Raw genomic sequence first — 22,829 nt, 5'->3', positions numbered from 1 at the left:
CTATTTACATATATATATATAGTGCCAGTCGATAACCATAATGGTAAATTTGCGGTACAACGTGTAGACGTCCAGTGTATCGCCCGTAGGAATAAAACAAAGTCTACAAACCATTCCTGCTTGTTCCTGGTTGTCATTCCATGGCGTACCACAAGGTTTTGTAGTAAAATGTAGCTAAGATATTAGCTTGTTCAGCGATTGTGGCTCAGCACTGCCACCTGCTGCACAAATGTCACAGTGCATAAATTAGTTACTGCACCTTTACAATGTCAAGCTTCTCTCTTTGGGACTTTTTTTAGCTTCTGGAATGAAGCAGTTTGCCATGAATATCTTCGATAGGTCTCTCAGATTGACTGGTCCAATGTTTGTGTACCCTCCCATCCTCCCCACCCCCCACCTTCAGCCTCCAGCAAGCTGAGACCATATGTATGTTGCTCCTGAGGTCTGTGGGTCACTAGTAAAAGTATAAGGGCAGCGGTGAACGCTTTCCAGGGGGCACACGTCAATGGCGGCAGTGTGTTGGTGCAGCAGGAAATGATGTTCCAATCAGTAGAGGGAAGGTTCCTCTCTGAAAGGTCCCATTGATGATGTGAAATAGACGCCCCCCCCCCCCCCGCCCCCCGACTGACTGCTGATTGGTCCAATTGTGGAGTACAAAGACAAAGTGTGAAGGTCCTCCCTTGGGGAAGGGGGGCAATGAACCCGAATGCTTCACGGATGGATTCGCTCCAGTCAGATAGAGCTTGTTGAGTTTGTGGGTCAAAGATTGCACAACTCTGTTTGTTTCTTTAATCGGATCGTCCAGTAAAATTTTGGCTGCTTTTTAAATCAGCTTTGGTGTTAAAGTCCTCAGCTTCTTATTTATGGGACTCGGGTGGGGGGGGGGGTCTAGTGTGCGTTCTTTAAAAACAAATCATGGTAAAAAGGGAGTAGAGGATGAACATAGTAATTTTATTTATATTAATACACACTGTAATACTGCCTCCTATCATATTGTGTTACATAATGCAAGTAGTTGTGTCACTGTAGGGAATGTTGCTTTAAAACCTAATGTTCTAATCTAGCTATGCTACTGTCAGTAACATACGTAACATATTGGACATTCATGTGCTGTCGAGAATGTGCAGCTTTCACCCGACGAAACATGTGAGGCTCCTCCAAACAGTCGCACTGAGACTCCTTCAAACTTTGGTTTCCAGCGCAGTTTTTCCGGTAATAGCCGGAGTTGTCCGGTTTTCCTGGAAACACGCTGGTTTCAGCTGCAGGCGTCCGTCCAACCCGGAGCAGCCACAGATGTTGTTCTGACCGACTTCTGTCCCCAAAGAAAAGCCGGCTCTTCATGTAGTGTGTGCTAATGCAGGAAATAAAGCCTTGCAGGCTTTAATGTGAGACGCTCACCAATTTGTTTGATGTCTTGGATCACGGCCCGACTGCTCGGCCCTCTGATGCCCGGTTACATTTACACACCGACTGAACTGAGAGTAAAATATAACAGCAGCCATGTTTGTGCTACTTAGTAAAAAAAGAGCCCATTTACAGATAATAGAGGGAATATATTAATGTGAAATATTTCCAGAATGGCCCTGCAGGGAGTCATCTACTTTGGTAAAAATGGGCTGATCCCACATTGCCCACATCACCAGGGAGAGAAAACTGCCTTCCTCTTCTCTCTGCCGCCTTTTGCCATTGTCTTTCGAATAATTTCAGGGTTTCCTGGAGCAAATTGAACCGTGCCAGGCTCTAACTTCACCCCCCCACCCCAATGGGTAAAATGATTTACTATGTATTTTTAAACATCAGCAGAATGGAACTGGCCCACTATAATATTTAAATTAGGTAATAAATCTGTTGATCTGAGTTTGTCACTTCACAGAGAAATATGTTGTTACTCCCTCAGCCACATTTCAGTGACTAAAAATAGAAGCAAGGATTTAAAAATCAGGCCATGAACCGTTAAAATCACTACTTCTTTTGTTTTAGTTCATTCTGTATGCTAAAAATGAAACGAAAAGTGAAACTACAGAATCCCAAACGTCAACAAGTAGCATCGGAAAACTGAAAATACCAGTAAGTTAGTAAATGGAAGGCTAACGTGTGAAAATGGGTTATAACAATGAGTTAGCAGCTTTAATGTGTGCACAGTAATTGGTGGGAACGTTCCACTGCTTCAGTTGATGTTGTCTAGCTAATGCTAATTGATAAAGCATGTGCAAAGTAGAGCGAAAACCTACAAATCTGCTTTGGGTTTTGGCCTAATTGTCTCATAAAGCTTAAGAATTTAGCAGTAACAACTCAGTTTAAGGCCGAGCTACTTCCAAACCACTGCGATGAGTCAGGAGAAATAAAACATGTACAGACTGACGTGACGTCAACGGACCTCAGTCACTCAACAACAGAATAACCTGTAAATTAAAAAAGCAATCTGTAACTTTGTCAGCGCTACTTTAAGCAATGACTTGCTAGTGACGGGTTACTACTCACAGAGTTACAGTTCTGTTAAGTTTTCTGTGGGCAAATGGGAACAGTTGCTGTCCCTGTCGTGCTTTGACACACTGTTAGCATTAGCATTAATTGTCAGCTTGCTGGTCACAATGTTGTTCGCTCTAAAGGACGTTTCAAACCCCTGACAGAAACTTGTCTGCAGCCCTATCAGCCAGCCGCCTCAGCCCATCTGTCCTTGAGGTGCTCAGTGGACGCACTGTAACTCACCCCGATGAGGGGCGCTTTGTTGGCGGGGCAGAATGAAGGCCGCTGTTTTTATTTATGGCAGAGAAGGAGGAGGAAGGACACCAACACACAGAACACTGGACCTGTTCTACTGAGTTACAATCAGGCACTCTGACAGGACCGCCTCGGCCAAGGTCCTCGCTCCACTAGGGGCCCAGAGGTGGGGTTTGGGGGGGTGTATGTTAGCGTTTCCCACAGCCGGGTGAAAGGGATCAGCGGGGTGGGCTAAATTTAGGACGACCGAGCACAGTGGAGCCAATTGTGGGACATCTCGAGAAAAGAAAAAAAACTTGTCAAAAACGTTAGAAGAGATCGGAGATGAGAGCAACAAAAAGCTTCATTATTTCAAGGAAACCAAACCGGAAACTGAAAATGGCTAAAATCCGAACACATGTCTATTAATATGCCTCTGTTTGCATATTTCTGTTTGCTAAAACAAGTATGTCAGAAACCATATGCATAGTTTCTTAAGCATAGCCGTGTTAGCGAATCTCTTTTAGCGTACTGCGAGCAGCTCAAACTGGAGCTTTCTTGTGTTTCATTTGGGCCTTCTTATATACCGGTACAGTATCAGTGGGGAGGGGGGGTCGATTCCTTGCTCAGCCAATCAGAGAAGCCATCTCTGTGATCAGGTCAATAAGCAATGATTGAACAAATAGAGGTTTTAATGATGCCTGCATTTTCTCCGCCGACTTTCCTCAGGAACATTCCCCAGCCTTGTGTGTGTGTGTGTGTGTGTGTGTGTGTGTGTGTGTGTGTGTGTGTGTGTGTGTGTTGCCATTTTATCGCACAATGTGCTTCCTTACCATAGAAAATCTGCTCCTTATATCCGTTTATCGACATTTTCTTCATAGTATACATATTTTTTCATTCCAGCAGTTATTTTCATACGTTTATCGCTTTGTCTGCCTTAATTCTTTTATATGCTTTTTTGTTTCTGTAATTACAATCATGGATAATACTGAGAGAACTCCTCAGCTGTCAACAGCTCAACATGCAAGACTTTTACCTTTGGTGATTTTCATTTTCAGCAGAGTCACAATCAGTGTGAGGTTGGGGGAGAGGTTTCCCAGACAGCCCCTCACAGTCGCCTCTAAATATAAAGTGATGACAGCAGGTCTGGATCCTCACACCGGGGTGAAAGCTGAGAGTCTGCATGCTCCTGAGGGGTGTGGCTGGGTTCCCGGGAGACATTAGGAGGGTTTGTCCAGAGATTCAGAGCCGTGTCCTCGGACGTGTCAACACGGCGTGGCGCTCGGCCTCATGTGGCTGTCAGCGGGACGGCAGCTGCAGGGTGGGGACAGTCGCTCAGGCTGCTCAGGGCCCCTGACAAGACTCCGGGGACGAGCCGGGAGAGACCCAATCTGGTTCTCCAGCGTCATCTCGAGCAGAGTCTGGCACCATGAGGAGGAAGACTGTCATTGTTTGGAGTTCCATTGTCAGGACACAAATTACTGCAAGGCTCCTCAGTTTATCAATAAATGCTTCACTTCCGGTGTAAATCATTGTCGAGAGAAAGAGCACTGTTATTCGGAAGAACAAAGAAGAAAGACATTAACGTCTTCGACAAAAGTGTTTTCATTCATTGTGAATCATATCGTTACATCGACACATCGCATGAAACATATTTTAGTTACTTCCTGCTGTGCAAACAAAAACACAATGTTTAATTCTGAAACTTCTATTATTGAAGTTTCAAATTAATGTCACTAATTCTTTGCGATGCATTCGTCACTTTGTTTTTGGAAATTTTTTTGACTTCAGATTCTCACTGCAAAACCAAAATGTGAAGGTAGACCTCAGGCCAGGGACTCGTTGTGTTGCATTGTGGGTATGAAGGAGTCCTGGTAAATGAGAGAATGTTTGCTTTGCGCGAAACAACACGAGGTCACTGAACTCATCACCAACTGCAAATTTGCCATCTCTTATCAACATGTTGCCGCGGTAACGCAACCACCATCACATGGCTGCTTCGTCCCGCCAGTCATGAGACGTTCCACAGGTTATGTGTGTGTGAGTGTGTGTGCGTGACGAGGTCTTGGGTGAACCCTTGCAGTCACATGACCACAGACAGGAAGTGAGACATCAGTCATTCACAGTAACTGTCCTGACTGTCCGAGCTCCTTTTTTAGAGGCTCTATTTTGTGTGTGTGTGTGTGTGTCTGTCTGTCTGTCTGTCTGTCTGTCTGTCTGTCTGTCTGTCTGTCTGTCTGTCTGTCTGTGTCTCGGATGATCAGATGTACAGGGGGTTGAGATAAAGGCTGTGATGTGGTATGTGTGTCAGTGTGGTGACAGAAATAGCTCCTCAGATGGTTCCTGAGCTTCTTTCACATGGAGAATAACAGGGTCCTTGTTTGGCTGGTTCATGAGAGAGAGACGTGAGACCTCTGCTGGTGGCAAAATCTCCACCAGCTGTCACACTTCTTCCACTGCGTCAGTGTCCTGCAGTGAGTGAATGAGCACGGTGGGGTCGAGATTTACTGATGTTTGATACCGACCCTGACCCCATACAGATATGATGCCGATGATATCTGGAGATCACACTGATTTGATATGATATCAAAGTTACTTGATAGTGATGTGAAACGGTACGATACGATCCTGATGTTGACGCGATACCGTCACGAAAGAGAAATGATACTGATAATATCTCAACGTTATACTGATATGAAACAATATGATATTCATATCCTTATGAGGACCAGATGTTAAAATCCCTTGATGACTCAGATCCTCGTTGTTGACGGCAACGTCCTTTTGGCTGGGGTTCGATTTGAAGGAGACCACCTGGTGCCTCCCAATACGACACATCATCAGTTGTGCAATGATACCGATAATATACTGGCACAATCTCAACTCTATTCCCTATACGCAATGGTACAAAATAATAAGATATTGACATGACAGAGGTATGATACTGATATTAAAGTGACATGGTATAAATATTAAATGGACACGATACAGATATGATACTGATGATATCGTGACACAATGTCGACAATATATCTGTATGATATGGTACTGACGTGATAGGGATATGATATTCACATGTAACCTGTGTCGTTACAAATTTGTCCCAAAAATGTGCAAAACTAGTCTTAAACATGTTTATATTTGAATCATAATTAGTCCAAAATACTTTTAAAAATAGTCCAAAATATGGTGATAAGTCCAATTTTAACAAAGATTTTGTCTATATTATGTTCTATATGAGTCTATGTTATATGTGAAGTTTGACCACAACTAAAATAGAATATATTCCAAATTTGTAAATGCCCCACATTCTTTTCAACACCATAAAACAACAAAATATGTCTGAAATATGTCAAATTTTAATCAAAATGGTCTGAAATATGTCAGAAATTGGCCAGAACCAATCCAAGTTCAAACTTGCTCAAAAATATGATCAAAGCTTTTAAAAATGTGTCCAAATCTAGTTGAAATTATTTTGAAAATGTGTCTAAAATATGACAAAATATAACCCGAATGTAGCAGAAATCTTCTATATATTATAAGATGCATACAAATGTTTTTTTTTATCTTAAACTAATCAAAATGATGCTTAAAAAAAAAAAGTAACAAATGTGACCAAAATATTTAAAATGCATGCTGTGGCAAGCTTTGGGATGGATATTATTTTAAGCACGGTAAAGTGTGTGTGTGTGTGTGTGTGTGTGTGTGTGTGTGTGTGTGTGTGTGTGTGTGTGTGTGTGTGTGTGCCCGTGTTCAGCTCTGAAACAAACAGTCAACATGACGTCACTGGGACCGACAGCTTAGAGAAGAACCGATTTTTTTTATTTTTTTTATTTTTTTACCTGACGCCAACATTCCCAGCAGTGGTCCAGAGCTGCACACCGCCGTCCAATCACGGCTCTTCACAACTCGTCTAGGCCGTCTCTCCGTGCTGGTTACCAAGGAGACAGTGAAGTCTGAGAAGTGGAGCAAAGCATTGGCACCAGTGTGTGTGTGTGTGTGTGTGTGTGAGTGTGTGTGTGTGTGTGTGTGTGTGTGTGTGTGTGTGTGTGTTTTCTTCTTCTTTCTTTTATTATTTATTTTGGCCGCCTTTCTTCTCTGTGTGGAGAGAAATTCACCACCTGGACTCACGCTCGTGTTTGTTTTGAAGGAAAGGAGGTCCGTGTGCAAAAAAGCATGTCAGATGCAAGTTGTCTCACTTGGTCTGACCAGGATTGAAGGCGCACACTTATGACGTTTTATTCTTGCGCAATCACGTTGACTTGCGTACATCGCGGGCTGCGACTCGGCTTGCGTTTTCATTGTGTACACAGCAAACTTCATGTCGTACCCACGGTTCATTAGATTCGTGTCATACAGTGTCGCTCGCTGTGAACTTTGTTTAAAATCGTTCAGTGTGGCATTAATGCAAGCAGCTTAATGGACCACGTGGACCTGATCCCCGTCTCCATGGCAATGTTTCAAATGTATCGCTTTTGGATTGCAATGTAGTTAGCGTGCCAGGCCACGAGTTGGTGCTGTTTGTTGTTTTTGTCATAAAACCACACACTCACATGCGTGGAGAGACCAATGCGCTATAAACATGAACAGTGGGAGCACACAGACATCCATATGGACAGACGACGAATTGAATTCTGTTCCAGGTGACTCTCAACTATAAAACTACCAATATGGACGATAGACTGGGAGTCAAGCCACTCTGAAGGCCGCCATTGTTGTGACGGTCCATCTACTCACACATGTGCAGAAAAAACTATTTATTAGAGCCGTGCTGAGCATACGTAGGAGCAGCGTTTCTGCTGCCAATAAACAGACGGGTCCCTAGCATTTCCAGAACGTCAGGTTCTTGTCCCGTTTTCAAGCATTTTCGGGAGCGATTATCAAAAAGTTGTGTTTTCAGTGGAGCTCCAGGAATGGAGTTTAGCATTTTCCCTTGAAATTGTTGCTGTGTGTCCACGGGCCCCTGGTCTGACTTAGTTTGACCTGGTTTGACCTGTTCTTTGAACCAGTTTTACTTTTTGATGTTGAAAACCAGTTCAGAGTGAAAAAGAAAAACACATAAACGATTTGAAATCCACAACTCACCTGAAATATGAATGTAACCATAAACTTATGCAAAGGATTTTCAAAACTAGTTAAAAAATACATGAGAAATTATTTTGAAATGTGTGTAAAACATGAGATGGGACAGATCTGGATGGAATTACGTCACACACACATGCAGAAAATAAATCGTAAAGACACAATAGCCATGAAGCTGAGCTGTTTTGGCGTGCGTGTGTTTCCACAGATGCAGATTCTCGACAAGTTCCCGATCGAGGGAGGGCAGAAAGACCCCAAGAAGAGGATCATCCCCTTTCTCCCAGGTAACCGTCTGCTGCCCCGCCGCAACAGCCTCACACATTAATATTGCATGGGTGCACTCAACACGAGCTGTGTGTGTCTGCGTGTGTGCGTTACTGCTGACGAAGCACTATGTGTGACTTTTAAATCTCAGCTGTGTTTTCATGCCTGCACGTCTGTGCGCTGTTTGTTCCTTGACTCTGACTCAGGCGATGATTATGCATGAATTTTGCTCATTTGATGACACACACACACACACACACACACACACACACACACACACACACACACACACACACACACACACACACACACACACACACACACACACACACACACACACACACACACACACACACACACACACACACACACACACACACACACACACACACAGACAGTAAAGGCTGTGATCGATGGTTGTGTTTATGGCAGTGATTCTACTAATCACACAGACACCAGAAGGCTCACAACCTGATGTGACTCACACACCGAGGACTAAACCTGAACAGAAGTCATTTTGAGTAGTAAAGAATTTGCAGTTTATCATATTAATCAAATAGCAGGCTTTTTGATGGATGTTTAATACCATATTATCATACATAGAATTTCACCTCAGTCTACAATAAGTTATTGTTTTTAACAGAATGAGTCCATGGCGTCCCGCTGGTGGTGCATCAGGTGAAAGTGTGTTCGGAAGCAACATTAAAAAAAACCATTAAAGTCTTTCGTGTATGCTCCAGCAGCACACTGCAATTTCTGGCCATTCAAAAGATAACAATTGGGAGACAATTGTGGCCATTTCTTTAATCTTGATTCTAAATTGGTCCTATGTCGCATTGTCAGACAGGCATGGTCTTACGATCAAAGGCAGCGTGCGATACAATTCTGACAGTGTCAGAAATTTGGATTGTGACTGCTGCTGCAACCTCCGTCAACTAACTAACCAATAGAAATATTATGAAATGACGTAAAGATTAGTGTAACACTGGCGCTAAACCCAAATAAATGTTTTGTGGTTACAATAGTACAAAAAAGTATGTGGGATGTAAACAAACATTTTTGGGACTTCTTTCCAAACACACAAATGCGATCCCTCTGTTTGTGTTTCAAAAGTTCCTTTTTTGTGAATGATGCACACTTATTCTTGCTTTTATTGCTACGACGTTGACTCAAGTATATTGTAGGCTGCAATCCAGCTTGCGTTTTCATCATGCAATCTACATATAGCTAACGTCATGTCACCCCCAAAGTTCATCAGAATCGTGTCATACATATGGCTCGGTGTAAACTTGTAAGATTATTAAAATTCTTCAATGTGTAGCAGAAGTTGGACCTGATTTAGATCCCATTTACAGGACAATGTTTCAAGTGCAAACGCATCGTTTTTCCGTTTTCATTTTAGAAAAGTTTTGCATGTACATGGCAACGTTCTGAAAACAATGTCCATTTACACTGCAATGGCAGAAAAACCGAATGCAATGTAGTTTGCAGGCCAAGCGACGAGTTGGCACTGTTGGTTTTTATTGTGATAAAACCACACACACATGCACACAAAGAACAATACACTGTAAACACTCCATACTCCAGACTCCTTAGGGTTAGGGTTAACCCTAACCCTAACCCTGACTCCATACTCCCGGAGCAACCCTCCAGGATGTCCCAAGGGCCATGGTGGAATGCCTTCTCCAGATACACAAAACACATGTGGACTGGCTGGTTGAACTCACATGAACCTTCGAGCACTCGGTGGAGACTATAGAGCTGGTCCAGTGTTCCAGGACAAAAACCGCATCGTTCCTCTTTTTGATCAAGCTATGCCACTCGAGCACCATTCAAGACAGCTGGTCAAAAACTGGTTATTTCAGCTGCGCAACATTGCTAAGCTCAGGCCCATGGTGTCTAAGGGGGAGCTTGAAATGATCATCCATACATGTGTGTCCTCGCAGCTTGACTACTGCAACAGCCTTTTCACCTGCCTTAACAAAAAATAGTTGGCTCACCTTCAGCATGTTCAAAACTCTGCTGCGAGGCTGTTCCACATTCAGATTCAGATTCAGATTCAGATTCAGAGCAACTTTATTAATCTCTTGGGATGACTCCCTCAGGGAAATTTGAGTTCCAGCAGCTTTAACAGGACAGGAACAGCACGCAGAGAGCAAAGAATAAAAAAGAAATAAAATAGGATAAGTCTAAAAAAATAAAATAAGATAAATAATTATGTACAATATTATATAGACTCTTCACTAACCTTAACTAAGTAGAAATAGCAAAAGAATAAGAACTCCAAATAAAATATAAAGTGACAGGTGACATTAAAAATGCACTGTGATTACATACAGGGTTATGAGTTATGAGTTGGGTAGCATAGCAACCAGGCTCCTCTGGTTGATGATGACGGCATGCAGAGGGTGGCTGGTATTGTCCATAATGTCCAGCAATTTTTTCAATGTTCTTGCCTCTACTACCATCACCAGAGAGTCCAGCTTCATGTCGACCACAGAGCGGCCCGCCTGGATCAGTTTGTCCAGTCTTGACGTGTCCTTCTTGGATGTGCTGGCCCCCCAGCACACCACGGTGTAAAAGAGGACACTGGCCACAACAGACTGGTAAAACATCCACAGCAGTTTTCTGCAGATGTTGAAGGAGTGCAGTCTCCTCAGGAAGTACAGCCTGCTCTGTGTCTTCCTGTACACGTAGCTGGTGTGTGTTGCCCAGTCCAGTTTGTTGTCCAGCCACAGTCCCAGGTATTTGTAGGAGTCAACAACCTCCACCTCCTCTCCCTCCAGAAGGACTGGTCTCAGCTTTGGTCTGGACTTCCCAAAGTCCATGACCAGCTCCTTCGTCTTGGAAGTGTTGAGCTCCAGGCGGTTACTGTGGCACCAGACAGCGAAATCCCCCACCAGACCCCGGTACTCCTCCTCTCTGTCATCCCTGATACATCCAACGATGGCTGTGTCATCAGCATACTTCTGTATGTGACACAGCTCTGTGTTGTAGCAGAAGTCCGAGGTGTACAGGGTAAAGAGAAGAGGGGCCAGCACTGTGCCCTGGGGGGGCTCCAGTGGTGCTGATCACAGTGTCAGACATGATGTCTTTCAGCCTGACATATTATGTGGTCTGTCGGTGAGGTAGCAGGAGATCCAGGCCACCAGATAAGGGTCCACTCCCATGCTCTTTAGTTTGTCCTGGAGCAAAAGGGGCTGGATCGTGTTGAAGGCACTTGAAAAGTCCAGGAAAAGGATCCTCACTGTGCCACTTCCCTTGACCAGGTGGGAGTGGGCCCGATGTAGGAGGTAGAGGATGGCATCCTCCACACCGACATCTGGCTGGTAGGCAAACTGCAGGCGATCCTGGATATGCTGTACCTGGGGTCTGAGGAGGCTGAGGAAGAGCCGCTCGAACGTCTTCATGAGGTGTGATGTGAGTGCCACCGGTCGGAAGTCATTCAGCTCACTGGGCCGTTTCTTTTTAGATACTGGGACAATGCCGGATGTCTTCCAAGGGTGGGCACCCTCCCCACCTGCAGACTGAGGTTGAAGACCCGTTGTAGCGGTTCCCCCAGTTCTGTAGCGCAGGTCTTCAACATTCTTGGACAGACCATGTCCGGGCCTGCTGCTTTCCTGGGCTTAAGCTTCCTCAGCTGTCCTCTGACCTGGTCTGTGGTGATGTGAGGCGGTGGTTGCGTTGAAGTGAGAGGGGAGAGGGAGGAGAGTGTTGCTGCAGTGTCTTGTGATTTTGTTGAGGTGGGGGGGGGGTGTCTGTGGGGAGAAGTGTTGTTGGGAGGAGAGGTGGCACCCGTGATGGAGGGGGTGGGGAGGGACAAGGACTGGTTGAACCTGTTGAAGAAGTCGTTCAGTTCGTTCGCCCACTCCACTGTCCCCCCCCTCAACTCTGGTCTTGCTGTTGTGGCCTATGATGGTCCTCACACCTTCCCAGACCTCCTTGATGTTGTTCTGCCTTAGCTTCTGCTCCACCTTTCTCCTGTAGCTGTAATTGGCTTCCCTCACACAGTGTTTCACCTCCCACTGTACTGCTTTCATGGCCTCCCTGTCCTTGCTCCTGAAGGCAGCCTTCTTTTTGTTGAGGACAGCTTTTACTTCCTGTGTTACCCAGGGCTTGTTGTTTGGGTAACAGTGGACAGTCTTAACAGGGCAGACCACGTCTGTGCAGAAGTTAAGGTAGTCCGTCAGGCAGTGTGTCAGCCCCTTTATGTCCTCACTGTGTGGGTTGATCAGCACATCCCAGTCCGTGGTATAAAAACAGTCTCTCAGGGCACTCTCCATCTCAGGGGACCACCTCCTTGTGGAGCGTGTTGTGAAGGGCTGCTTTTGGACCAGGGGAGTGTACTGTGGCTGTAGATGAACCAAGTTGTGATCTGACTTTCCCAGTAGGGGGAGCGGTGTGGCTCTGTATGCATCCCTCACATTAGCATACAGCAGATCTATTGTCCTGTTGTCCCTTGTAGGACAGTCTACAACTTGGTGAAAAACAGCCAGGGTAAAGTCCAGAGTTACATGGTTGAAGTCCCCACAGATGATGATGAATGCCTCTGGGTGCTGTGTCTGCAGCCTGGCAGTGACAGAGTGGATCTTCTCACATGTGGTGGCTGCGTCTGCTCTCGGTTGGATGTAAACACCGATGGAGATCACGTGACTGAACTCCCTCGGCAGGTAATATGGCCGCAGGCTAATGGTTAACAGTTCGAGGTCCCGGCAACACCACACAGTCTTTACAGATACATGTCCTGGGTTACACCACCGGTTGTTTACGTACATGATGATCCCCCCACCTTTTCTTGTGCCGCTCGCTTCCGTGTCTTTGTCCGCTCTCACAGCGGTGAATCCCGGCAGGTCCACGTTAGCGTCCGGTACGAGGTGGTTTAGCCATGTCTCCGTGAAGATGAACAGGCTGCTCTCACTGAAGATCCGATGGTTGTTCAGCGCGGACAGCTCGTCAATCTTGTTCGGCAGTGAGTTCACGTTCCCCATGATGACGGAGGGAATCGATGGTTTGTAGCGCCTCCGGCTGTTCGCAAGGTTGGCCTTTAGCTTAGCTCCAGCCTTGCAGCCCCGGAGTCTCCTCCTCAGCTCCGCCGGGATGACGGGTCGTATCCCGGCTCGTCCCATTGTTCGTTGAGCCGGCAGTTCCTCTCTCGAATAAGTGAGAAAGCTGCCACCATGTGTCATGTTAGAGTTAAAATAATCCATAGGATAAAGAAAGAAAGGCACACACACTCTTCGCAAGAAGAGTAGAATCGGACCAAAGTGATAAAAAAGTGATAAAAAGTTAAAAGAGCTACTGGAGAGGCAGCCGTCTCACACGGTGCCAGAAATGACAAAAATACCTGTATTAAAATCTCTTCACTGGCTCCCACCTCTGGCCTCAGTTGATGCTTTTAAAAAGCACCTGAAAACATTCCTGTTTCTTCCAGCATTTTAGACTGAGCTGACCTGTACTGCTTCTGCATTTTAAGCATTTTTATATCTCCCAATTTATCAACTTGAGTTTTATGTATCCTTAGCACTGTGAAGCATTATTAGACCACCGACTCTGTGCTCTTTACATCTTTGCATTTTAAGCTCTTAAATTTTGTACCTGATCACATGATCTTTTAGATATACCCACTCCTGTGAAGCACTTTGTGACCGCTGTCTGTGAAAAGCGCTTTATAAATAAAGTTTACTTACTCTTGGATCTGAAGTTTGACTAATGACCGGATTTTCCTCTACCCTGGAATAGACTTACCCAAAGAGGCTGAGGAGTGTGATCCCCTGTAGTTGGAACACATCCTCCGATCACCTTTCTTTAAAAGTGTCACGGCTGGGAGCCGGTGCGTGGGGCTTGAACCCAGAAGCAGACCTCAAAGCAGGGAATCGGGTGCAAATGTCAGTTTTATTGCGAAAACAGGGAAAAGGGGAGCTGGAACGGTGCGTGGACCCGGGGGAACTCTCGGGGGCTTCTTGGAACCGGGACGGGACCCGGGGAATCTCTGGGGGGCTTCTTGGAACCGGGACGGGACCCGGGGGGAACTTCTTGGAACCGGGACGGGACCCGGGGAATCTCTGGGGGGCTTCTTGGAACCGGGACCGGACCCGGGGGGAACTTCTTGGAACCGGGACGGGACCCGGGGGGAACTTCTTGGAACCGGGACGGGACCCGGGCGGAACTTCTTGGAACCGGGACGGGACCCGGGGGGAACTTCTTGGAACCGGGACGGGACCCGGGGGGAACTTCTTGGAACCGGGACGGGACCCGGGGGGGGGGGACTTATTGGAACCGGGACGGGACCCGGGGGGAACTTCTTGGAACCGGGACGGGACCCGGGGGGACTTCTTGGAACCGGGACGGGACCCGGGGAATCTCTGGGGGGACTTCTTGGAACCGGGACGGGACCCGGGGAATCTCTGGGGGGGCCTCTTGGAACCGGGACGGGACCCGGGGAATCTCTGGGGGGCTTCTTGGAACCGAGACGGGACCCGGGGAATCTCTGGCGTCAGGAAACAGGAACGGGGACCTCCCCGGGGAGGGCACTCACTTCCCGGGGAGGACAACACCGACTCACCTGCGGCAGCAGCCACAGGCGGACCAGGCAGCACGGACTGGAGCATAGACAATCCTCTGGCACCGGACCCACCTCACTGCAGGGCTTAAGAATGCAAGGCAATCAATTAGCTGATTGCCTGCAGGAGTACCAGAGAGGATCCGGTGCTGGAGCGAGGTGTGTGACTCCTAGCAAAAAGAGGGACCACCACCCTGGTCTGCCAGTCCAGAGGTACTGTCCCTGACCACCACTTGATGTTATAGAGGCATATCAGCCATGACAATCCCTGTGCATCCAGAGACTTAAGGAACACAGGGCGAAGTCAGAGACCTGTCCCCACTTGCGTAGGGAAACAACTCCAGAAAAGTGGAGTGTTCAGCCCCTGTCAAGGGGTATCTACACGGTATCTGTCAGCCTCCCGCACAAGCGCTGGCTCCTTCCCCCCAGGAAGGTCACATTCCATGTCCCAAAAGCCAGATTCTGTGTCCGGGGATTGGGCCTTCGAGGCCCCTGCCGTTGACTGCCATCCAATCCACACTGCACCTGACCCCTATGGTAGCCTCTGTGGGTGGTGGGCTCACAGGAGGATGATAAGGGGCCCGCGTCGTCTCTTCGAGTTGGGCTCAGCCGGGCCCCCAGCGAGCAACGGCCCAGCCACCAGGCACTAGCATATAAAGCCCCGTCTCCACCGCACAAAAAGTACCAGCCTAGACTGGTCTAAACCGCTCCAGTTCGCGTGTCACGACAGGAATGCAGTCTAAACCGCTCCAGACCGCTCCAAAGGCAACCGCTTTTCCGCTACCCTTCCGTTGGGGTGCCGGGGACCATGGAACGGGTCTGAGTTTGAGCTGCTGTCTGCTGATTGGTCAGTGATTTACTACACGCCTTCAATATTTTAATGTGCCGGCTGGGTGAAGCCTCTGCTGTCAGTGTGGTCATCTGTGCACTGGTTGTTTTTATTTTCATTTTATTTTCTTTGCTGCTCAACTTTACTGTTTGTTGTGAAAGAGCGGACTTGAGGCAGGGGGAGACCGGGGCTCGGACTTTGCAACGCGTTGGAGTTTTCTGTTTGCAGCATAGCGCTGGCTGTGGCGCTGATGCGTGTCCGGGACACCGGAGTCTGGAGCTTTCGTCTCCGGCGCTGACCGCGCTCCGGCAGCTCCGCTTCCCAGAGGCGGTCAGCGTTCTGTTCAGCCGCGGTCAGTGGCACTTTATCACGGGGACGGACCGCGGAAGCGATCAAAAGGAGCTCGGAGCTCGGAGCTCGGCGCCTCCGTGTTCCGGCGCTGTGCTGCCGGACCGCGATCAGCGCCGGAGTGCAGAGCCTCCTGCGTTTGAGTACAAAGCTCAGACTCCCGTGTCTGTGCCTCAGCCAACCGGGGGGAACGCTCCGGCCACTTGCCCCGCACCCGAGCGCTCGAGTGCGGGGCACGTCGCCCCAAGTCGCCGGCAAGTGGCCGAGCGACTCGCTCTCTCACAACAAACACGGAAGTTGCGGCTGCAGCTCTCCGCTGCAAAAAATGACTGCTGCAAAAAGTAACTTTTTTTTTTTTCCGCTGCAAAAAATAACAGTGCAAAGTGGAGAATTTAAACAACAACAGAGGATTCATAAGATCTACATCTGATGACGTTCTTTTCTGTTATAATGTCACATTTCTGCGGAGCTCATAAGCCCCGCCCACTTTTCACGCTCCTCTCTGCAGTGGAGACGCGACCCAAAATTTCGGTCGGGGTTAGTGCTTCCGAACTGCTCCGTACCGCTCCGCTCCGTCCCGGCACTTGTGTGCGGTGGAGACGGGGCTTAAGCCACGACCCCAGGCCACACTTCTCTTTGGGTGGTTTTCCATAGGGCTTTTTGAACTGATTTTTAGTCTGACCTGTCAGCAAGGACCTGTTGGCCTTGGGAGATCCCACTGGGGGACATGAAGCCCCTGACAATATAGCTCCTAGGATCATTCGGGTACTCAAACTCCCCCACCAACTGTGTCCCCTGCATTTCCTCATGTTCCCTGGATTTCAATAAACCTGATTCGCCTGTGACCTGTCCCCATCTGGCCTTTCCCTGGTCCTCTTGAGCAGTTGGTTCCCTGGTTTACTGTGTTACCCCCAGTCTCTCTGTCCCTAATTTCCCCCCAGTCTTGAAGTTCCTGTGTTCCCGGAGTCCTTACCCCAGCACCCGAGTCTATATTTTCTGTCTTTCCCCCTGAGTCTATAGTTTCCCGTTTTTCCCCTTCTGTTTGGCACGGGTGTTCCCTGGGCTTCAATAAAACTGATTTAGGGATGCTGGGACGTGGGTTGCATGTTCTGGCTATTTCTTTGGGGATCTAGAATGTAGGACAACTTTGTCTTTGAATAACGTGTAATTCTCTCTCTTAAATGGAATGTCTTGGGCAGAGACGTGTCCACCATAGGTCTAGCCTTGAGGATCTTGTTCCGATGAATGTTACACGCGATATCGTCCATCTTCAGCTGCATCCTCCAGTTTTTTTGCCAGCGAGCAACGGCCCAGCCACCAGGCACTAGCATATAAGCCACGACCCCAGGCCACACTTCTCTTTGGGTGGTTATCCATAGGGCTTTTTGAACTACTTTTTAGTCTGACCTGTCACCAAGGAGGTGACTGTCAGGTCTCTGTGTCTGCCCCTGTGTGTCTCACTTCATGTTTCCAATTAACCAATGGTCTTATCCCTGTGTGCACCCATTGTTGGGTTCCACCTCTGTCCACCCCTTCCCAGTGTATTTAAACCATCTCCCTCTGTTTTCTTTGTTGGCTCATCTTGTCATCATGTCGTGCCTCTCTTTATTTGTGATGGGACTCTAGGGTGCAAGACAACTTTGCCTTTGAATAACGTGTGATTCTCTCTCTCAAATGGAATGTCTTGGGCAGAGACATGTCCACCATGGGTCTAGCGTTGAGGATCTTGTTCCGATGTATGTCATACGCGATATCGTCCATCTTCAGCTGCGTCCTCCAGTTTTTTTGCCACTCAATCGGCTGATACGGCCGTTGTTTTTCAGGAATAGAAACAGGTGGAGGAACGGTGACATTCTGTTGAAGTTCCATCTTGCCGGGGAGTTGAGGGCTGCTCTGTTGTTTTGATTGGTTGTTCAGTGTCATTTTCTTGTGTGTTGTGTGGTTGAAACTATTACCAGTGTATAGTCTGAAGTGCCACTGTCTATCTCTGAATCCAATCACCACATCTGTCCCATTCAAGTTTGTGACATCATAAGCTCAGCCTTTCATGTCTTGAAAACTTCTACATCAAAGCAACTGTAAGCTGTAAGAGGCAGCGGATGGGACAGGCCCCTCATGAACAACATGAAGTGAAATGAAAGGTTGATGACATCATTTCACCTCTGTTGCCATGGAGACAAACATCTAATGAATTTTCTAGTTTTAGCTAAAGGTTTTTAAACATAATTTTAGCGGACAAACAAATGATGATATTGAAGATGATGAATGCCATGGTATCTAAGGGGGTGGGTCAGCAGAAACCCCCTCTGTGGGATGTGGACTCTTCTGACTCCATTTATCAGCGATATCTTCTCGCATGACTGAGGTTCACATGGCACGTTTTGCTGTATTAGCACATGTAGCTGCTAGCATGCTTCTTTCCCCGTCTGTTCTCTCCTCTTTCGTTCTGTCAATCATCTGTTCTCCTTCACCTCTTCCCTCCGTTTTGATTTTTTTTCTTTTCCCTCTCCTTCCCCTCCAGGCAAAATCCTGTTCCGGAGGAGTCATGTGCGAGACGTGGCCATGAAGCGGCTGCGTTTCATCGATGACTACTGCAGGGTAATAAAGAGGCCTTACTGTAAACATCCTTCATTTCCCCCTCTGTCAGGCTCTGGGGAGCACACTAGGCCCGTCAGGGGTCAGAGGTCATGATCTGTGCAGTATTTTCACATGAAGACGAAGAGCTCAGACTCCCGTCACATGGAAGTCATTGTGATGTAACTCGCTACATCAGAAACAATGAGAAACAATGAGTGAATTTCAATCACATCTTGATGCTTCCTTCACACGTTGTATATTTAAAGACGTCATGACACCAAAACATTTTTGAAAAGAAAAAAAAATACAAAATTTCATAATAAAATGTTTTTGTAATAATGCCGTCATCTGCTAGTAAACAACTCCAAAAATTGTCTGAAATTAAGTTGTGATTCTTGATCACCGCTGAGCGAGCTTTCTCAACCTCCTCCATTTTGCTGTGATGTCACAGGAGTAACACGGGTGGCCAGTCAGGCTCCAAACACAGCAATGGATGTACCGAAAAGCAAAAATACATTTCATACTGTTCAGCGGTACTTGAAGATAAAAAAAAAAAAAAAAAACAGTATGCCTACGGCATAGACATACACAATCTAGTAGAGGTCTTCGACAATATGTCTGTAGACATATTCTGTTTGATCCTTCTGTGTTGAAAATCCTCAAGAAAGCACCACAACAATATGAAAATGCAGAATTCTCTGTGTGATCGGAGGAAAAAACGTTCCTCACACTACATCACTTGCACATTCCTCTCCAGTCTCCGACCTCCCAGAGAGGGTTTGCTTTTCAACAGTGCAAAATTCTATAAAGGGTAAATGTGTCAACATTCCAGTGTGCATCTGATGAAGGCGATTATGCCTTTCACTAATATTCTTTATGGTGAAAATAATTAAATCAACATGGAATATGCTGTAGTAAGCGCTTTAATTTCTTGTGTTCATGGTTATATAGCTTATAGGCTATATAGGCCATTGTAATGACTGACTCAATTCCTGTTAGGTTCAAAGTTCCATCAGTTATTGCATCCTTGATGCCCAATGAAAGAAAATTCAGTGTGTAATGAAGTTCTCAGATCTTCTTCAGTCTACTTTGTGTTGATTCTTAGTAAGAGAACGCGAGAAAAAAGAGACTTGCACCAAAGAGATGCTGCCATTACCCACCGTAGCCTCATCTGTTTGGCCTTTGTCGACGTTTCCAGTCTGAATTGTGTTTTTAATTCCAACCCCTTCAGTGTGTTTGGAACTGTTTGAGTCTGTTCAAAGGTTTTGGTCCACTCATCCGCTTCAGGAAGCAGAGATCGTTATCTTTCAAATTAAGCGTGCGAACAGAGATGTTGCACCCTGAGACATGAAAACCCTGCAGTGTGCTTCTGTTTTCCGAGCTCGTTAGAATTCAGAGGTCGAGCCGGGCCTGCATCAAACTACACCAACTTTACATAAAACTTCCATCTTTTCAAGCTTCTCATCCCTTCATTTCAGTGAAGACAGGTCTGATTATCGCCCCCTCCCCATGAAACATAAATCCAAAGTGTCAGCTTTTGTTAACTCTGCAGTTGAGGGTAGACTTGCTTTATCACTTCCTGTCCCCACTCTTATTCGTTTGAAAAATTTTTTTTTAAATCCATCACAGATTTGTATACTTTCCTCCTCCCTCCCTCGGCTTGCTTCCTTCCTTCCTTCTTTCCTTCCTCTTGGCGTGCGACTTCAGGAGCAGCACCCAGAGTGTGCAGCACATTTGTCTCTGTGCATACGTTTATAGAGTAGTGTCAGTGTCAGCTTAGTGAGTTTCAAAAGCTAAAGCAGATGCTAAATGAACCTGATCTCTGCAGAATCTTCCTCTGGAATTATCCAAATAACCTGAAGTGCTGTACTGTTTACAGCCGCCTCGCTGTTTACTTCCTGCATCCTGTTTGTGAGGCGCAGAACAATTACTCGTGCCGGTCGTCGGGCTGGCTCTCTGGAGATTGCGGCCAGCTGTGGGTGCTCGCTGCGAGCCGAGCTAACGTTTCCGGCGCTCTGAATAATACAGGATCCGATGAATGAAATACGGCATTGGCTCGGTCTGCAGCCACTTAAATGAAAGGTGGAGGTGTGTTGTCGTGTGTGTTCACGGGCTGGCACCCCGGCGCTGTGCACGAACTGCTCCTTTGGTTGGAGCCGATTGGATCATTAAATATAGATGGCGAGGCAGACATTAGATCGTCTCTCTGACTGTGCAGCGGCTTCGCTCTATAAACATGCAGGAAGGGAGTGGCTGGACCTGCTCTTTGATTTTACTGCTACTGGGTGGATGTCGAGCAAAGTGGGCATGAATACAGACACGGTATTTATAATTCGGTCCATCCATCTGTTCCTTATTTTCTGGGGGATCCTTGAGCTTGTAGAACTTTTACACCACAGGGGAATTCTCTCCAGCGGGATCTGGATCTGCCTGGGTTTTGGAAATGGGATAAAGTAAACCCCTTTGTTTATCTTTCAGGATACCTCATATTGCTGTTGCCATGAGCGCTAGGCATATTCTTTGACCATTTTTGTATCTTAAATGACTTAAATAGCCCAGAAAACCACAAAAGTGCTGCCAGCTCTGATGGTTCTCTACAGAGCTGAGAGTGTTTGTCCGAGTCCAGGTAGTTGGTAGTTGAATGCTCTTGGTTTGTTTGCAGTTAGGGGGTTGAGCTTAGCCAAATGTCATTTGGACATCCTTTTGAAACTTCTAATGGAAGCCGATCAGGAGGCATCTGAATCACCTCAACTGGCTCCTCTCAACGTAGAGGAGCTGCTTGATTTTCAATCCTGTCTGAATACTCAAGCCTGTCACTCGTTCAGGAAGGATGAGGCCCGAAACCCTCCGGAGAAAGCTCATTCCAGCTGCTTGTATCCACGATCTCATTTGTTGGGTCATGAGCCAAAGTTAATGACCGGACGGTCAACAGACAGATTTGTCTTGCAGCTTAGCTCCTTCTTCCACCACAACCCCGGGGTAGTTCTCCTCTCCCTTGAGAAGGGATACCGTCGCTTTCCAAATGAGAGAAACATAGACTCAGACTCTGATTGCATCCAAACTGCTTTAATTCAGTCATAAACCGTTTGAGTACAGGCTGGAGACACTCATGTTACAGAGTTTAAAGGACAGCGTCGGCAAAGACACACCATCTTCTGCCACAGGATGCCCTTCTGACCTTGTCTGCATCTGAAAGATCAAGAACAGAAGAGGAGATAAAGCACCACTTTGGTGAAGTTGTGTGAAGCTGGTGCATTGTCTCATCAGCAGAACAACATCCTCAATGTTAATGTAACACAATTATTATACCAAACACTTTGAATAGTTTGCATTCATTATGGCATTCCTTCAAATGAAAAACAGAAGGTGTTAGTTTACTGTATTTTTTTTAAAAGCAATTATTAGGTTGAAACAACCTGAGAACACAACACCGGGGAGTTTTGAACTGTCACTCAGCAAAACAGTATTTGCATTCACAACTGAATAGTATCCAGGAGGGGTTTTTAGTATTATTGTGTTAATGTGAATGAACAGTAAAATGGCAGAAAGGCCTGTGTTAAAACATGTCCTGTAGTCCAGCTTACTCAGTCCTAATACAAAAAGTTCAAATGTACCTAATGAATCAGTGAATAAGTGCACACTGTGTATATAGTCCAGATATTAATTATTTGTCTGTCACTTTTTGGGAGAAAATTTTTTTTTTCTTGAGGCTTCTGCTGCTTTAATTACCAGCAGAATGGCAGCTTTGTCTGATTCTATCAATCAAACAAACATTAAAAAAAAAAAAAAAATGCTAGCTTCCTTTTTGGCAATGAAGTAGCATTTCTGGTTGGTTTGTGCCAAATGCTGCAGAAATAATACCGTTTTGTCAACAAAAAAACCCAAAACACAACAAAAGGTTTGCATTTGCACTTGAAATAATTGCCATATAAACAGGCCCCGAGTCATATTTTATTTGCAGTAAAAAGAAGATATTTTGTTGCTTGTTGTCAAAAGCGACATGTAAGTGGTTCCAACTTTAGGTACAAGAGCTTTAAGTTTAACATATATGTGTGTCTAATGCTAAGCTGTGTTTGATTTCAGCCTTATTATGTATTCTGTGTACCCCCCCCCCCCACCTCCTTTAGGCGTTGGTGCGACTCCCGCCTCAAATTTCTCAAAGCGAGGAGGTGCTGCGCTTCTTTGAGACGAAAGTGGAGGACGTCAACCCCCCTGTGGAGTGAGTATCTCACTATATATATGTTTTTTAAATACATATTCTTCAAATAAATGCACCTAATTAAAGTGATTTTAAAGTAATGATGCATTTTAAATCAACCAAAGTGATTTGATTTATGCTGGTTTTACATGGCCTTGTGGTACATTCATTGTAAAAGCGCTGGAAATGTTCTAAATGGTAAAATCCTGATTACTATAGTGGCGCCAACTTTCATGTAATTAATAATATTTAATAAACAATATTCATTATGC

General features: G+C 46.2%; 1 protein-coding gene across 2 annotated transcripts in view; it reads left to right on the top strand.

Annotated features, from left to right (window-relative positions):
- sh3pxd2aa (SH3 and PX domains 2Aa) overlaps positions 1-22,829 on the top strand; it is a 68,010-nt gene that overhangs the window by 654 nt on the left and 44,527 nt on the right. For both annotated transcript variants that reach the window (XM_080520403.1, XM_080520402.1), the window contains exons 2-4: positions 7,991-8,066; positions 18,304-18,380; positions 22,487-22,578. In XM_080520403.1, the coding sequence (XP_080376529.1) occupies positions 7,991-8,066; positions 18,304-18,380; positions 22,487-22,578 (245 nt within the window). The remainder of the gene's footprint in view (positions 1-7,990; positions 8,067-18,303; positions 18,381-22,486; positions 22,579-22,829) is intronic.

Source organism: Blennius ocellaris, assembly GCF_963422515.1.
Source record: "Blennius ocellaris genome assembly, chromosome: 3".
Taxonomy (NCBI): domain Eukaryota; kingdom Metazoa; phylum Chordata; class Actinopteri; order Blenniiformes; family Blenniidae; genus Blennius; species Blennius ocellaris.
This window is presented reverse-complemented; position numbering and strand designations above follow the sequence as displayed.